Here is a 2,619-nt window from a genome sequence, read left to right as displayed (position 1 = left end):
AGCACTGCTTCCACTGCAGCGCGGCTGGCCACATCGCGTGTTACTGACGCAGCCGACAGAACAACCGACCACGTACAGCCTGCCACAAACTTAACGACCTACGCTAGCCGTCGCCGAGCTGCATTACCGCGCCACCTTGCGGCGCGGCGGCTGTGGTCGATGTTATGCGTAAACATAACGTGTTCTTTTATTGTTCTAATGGCGCCCGGCTGGCTCTGCCAGCTCTGCCGGAGTTGCCAGTAGGGCTAACGCAACATAGGTGGCGCTACCTTTCATTACATATATAACACGCCCCTTTTTTCCTTTTTTTTTTTAACAAGCTCATGCGGTTTGGAGGACGAACTTGTCTTCCTGAACGTGTGTGAACTGAGGTTGTCGGTCCACTGCTGGTATCACATGGTACATTCGCTGCCCGGGAGGAGTCTTCATCTAAGTCAGACGATGGGCACAGATCCTCCACACTCCTTTGCACTTGGGGTGGTGCCTCTCGATCCCTCGGTGGCAGGTGTGCTTCTCTCAGGTGGTAGCGGTTTCTGCGGTATGTGCCTCCACCGTTTCCTTGCTTGTTTCCAACTGCTGAGAGAGCCGGTCCACGTACGACTGGTAGTGAGAGGACATCTGCTGCTTTTCTGCTGCAATCTGCTCCATGGCATCCTTGAACTTGTTGACTTTCTTCTCCATGTCCAACTTCTCTTGGTGGAGCTCCTCCAACTGGCTGTGCACATTCTCAGAGGCCTGAGCGCCTCCGAGCTGCTGAGCATAAAGCTGCGCCAAGGACAGCTCCTTCTTGAAGTCGCCAAGCTCCTGTTGCAGGGCTTCATTGTCTTTCGCCTTCTTGCCAAGCTTGTTGCTCAACTCAGAAAGTTCTTGCTTCAGTTCTTCGATTGATTTGCTTGATTTGTACTGTTCCGTCTTTAGCATCTCGATTTCCCTGAGGTACTCTTGGGAACTCTTCTCCTGAACCTGGCTCTGGCTGCTGACAAAGTTTAACGTTCGCTCCAAGTCCGTGTTTCTCTCTCTAGCCGCCTTCAGTCTTCCTTGCAATTCTTCCGTCTCCACGGCCTTCTGCTTGGCGGTCTGCTGGCTCTGGGAGAGCGCCGACTGAAGCTCCGTCTTCTCGGCCACCAGGATGCCGATGGTCTGGATGTGCACCTGTAGCTGGTCGTTCATGGCCCCCAGCTCGCGCCGAGACTGATCCTCCCGCTCTTGCTGCTCACGCTCGTACTCACGCTGCTGCCGTGTCAGCTTGCCCCTCAGCTCCTGCAGCTGAAACTCGAGTTGGTCCCTGTCTTGCTGCAGGGACTCGAGGCTCGTGGCCAGCTCCTGGTTCCTTCGCAAGAGGGCATCATTCCTCGGGGTGCCGGAGCTGTCCGCAAGCGCCGCAATGTCTCCATTGAGAGCCGCGTTGGTGTCGTTCATCAGGCCGTTTAGCTGCAGCGTGATCTGCCGAAGAATCTCCGCAGACGACAGCACCCTATTGCTTGGCTGGTCCTCACTTGCTAACTGGGAGAGGTCCTGACAGGAATGAGCAGTCAATGATTGGGCCTCCTTGGGTTTAGACGGCAAAGCCATGGAGTAGCTTTGCTCCAGAAAGCATACTTCTGGTGTGTCATCCCTTCCTGTAGTGCCATCAACCGAGTTGCACTTGAGTCTGTTGAGTTGTATTAGCTTCAGCTCCCAACAGGCATCCAAACCCAAAATGGCAGCTGTTGACATGTCAACTATGCAGAACTTCAGTGTTGCCGATGTGCCAGGTACGCTGCATATTAGAAAGCACTCTCCACGTAGTGGCAACGGCTCACCGGTGTAAGTAGTCACACAAGCACCAGGGCTGTTAAGTAGTGGGGTATCCGGCAACTTCTGCAACTGCTCCATCGAGATTAGGTTCACATCTGATCCAGTGTCCAGTTTGAACACATGGTCGTGTCCACTGACGTTCACTCTTTGGTTTTATGAAGAAGAGTGCTGAACGGTGCGAACAGTCAGCACATCCAAGGAGAGAGGTGCATCCTCCTGCAGCTCTCGCACGACGTGGGCATGACGCGACTGCAACGGACGAGGCTGATGTAGCTGCTGACACAACGCAGCATAGTGGTTGGGCTTGCCATAGTTGTAACACTGTTGTCCGAATGCTGGGCACTGTCGTGGCTGGTGAAATTGGCCACACCTGGAGCATGTTCTTTGCGAGTTGTGACGAGGCTGCGGTGGCTGGCGGTGAGTGGGCGCTCCTTCACTTGGTTCCCGCGTAGCGTCATACTGCCGTGAAGTTCGTGGAGCGCGGCGATGTATTGCGAGCACCTCCGGACGCTATTGCTGCATCTCTTGGGCGTACGTTCTGGAAAGTTGCGCTGCCATACACTGGTCCTTGACTTTGTCGAGTGTAAGTTTCTTCTCGCGCAACAAGCGTTCTCTCAGCGAGTTGTCATTTATTCCATGAACGACGCGGTCGGTGATCATACGGTTGCGAGCTTCACCAAAAGCGCATTGATTTGCCTGCTTCTCTACGGCTTGAGCGAAGGCCTTGAACGTTTGGTCTTTCGACTGTTTCAAGTTATGGAAGACGTAGGATGCATGCGTTGTGTTGCGGTACCTTTCGAAGTGCTCGTCGAAACACTGAAG

General features: G+C 54.1%; 1 protein-coding gene across 1 annotated transcript; it reads right to left on the bottom strand.

The window, feature by feature from the left end:
• Positions 1-449: 449 nt before the first annotated feature.
• On the bottom strand, positions 450-1,689 carry LOC120846741 (golgin subfamily A member 2-like). Its single transcript, XM_040218607.3, has one exon. It carries the CDS (start codon positions 1,570-1,572, stop codon positions 517-519), a length of 1,056 nt encoding a protein of 351 aa, XP_040074541.1. The 5' UTR covers positions 1,573-1,689; the 3' UTR covers positions 450-516.
• Between the last annotated feature and the right edge of the window lie 930 nt (positions 1,690-2,619).

Source organism: Ixodes scapularis, unplaced genomic scaffold (genome assembly GCF_016920785.2).
Source record: "Ixodes scapularis isolate PalLabHiFi unplaced genomic scaffold, ASM1692078v2 PGA_scaffold4__175_contigs__length_147842914, whole genome shotgun sequence".
Lineage (NCBI taxonomy): Eukaryota > Metazoa > Arthropoda > Arachnida > Ixodida > Ixodidae > Ixodes > Ixodes scapularis.
The sequence above is the reverse complement of the archived record's forward strand: the minus strand, read 5'-3'. Positions and strand labels throughout refer to the sequence as shown.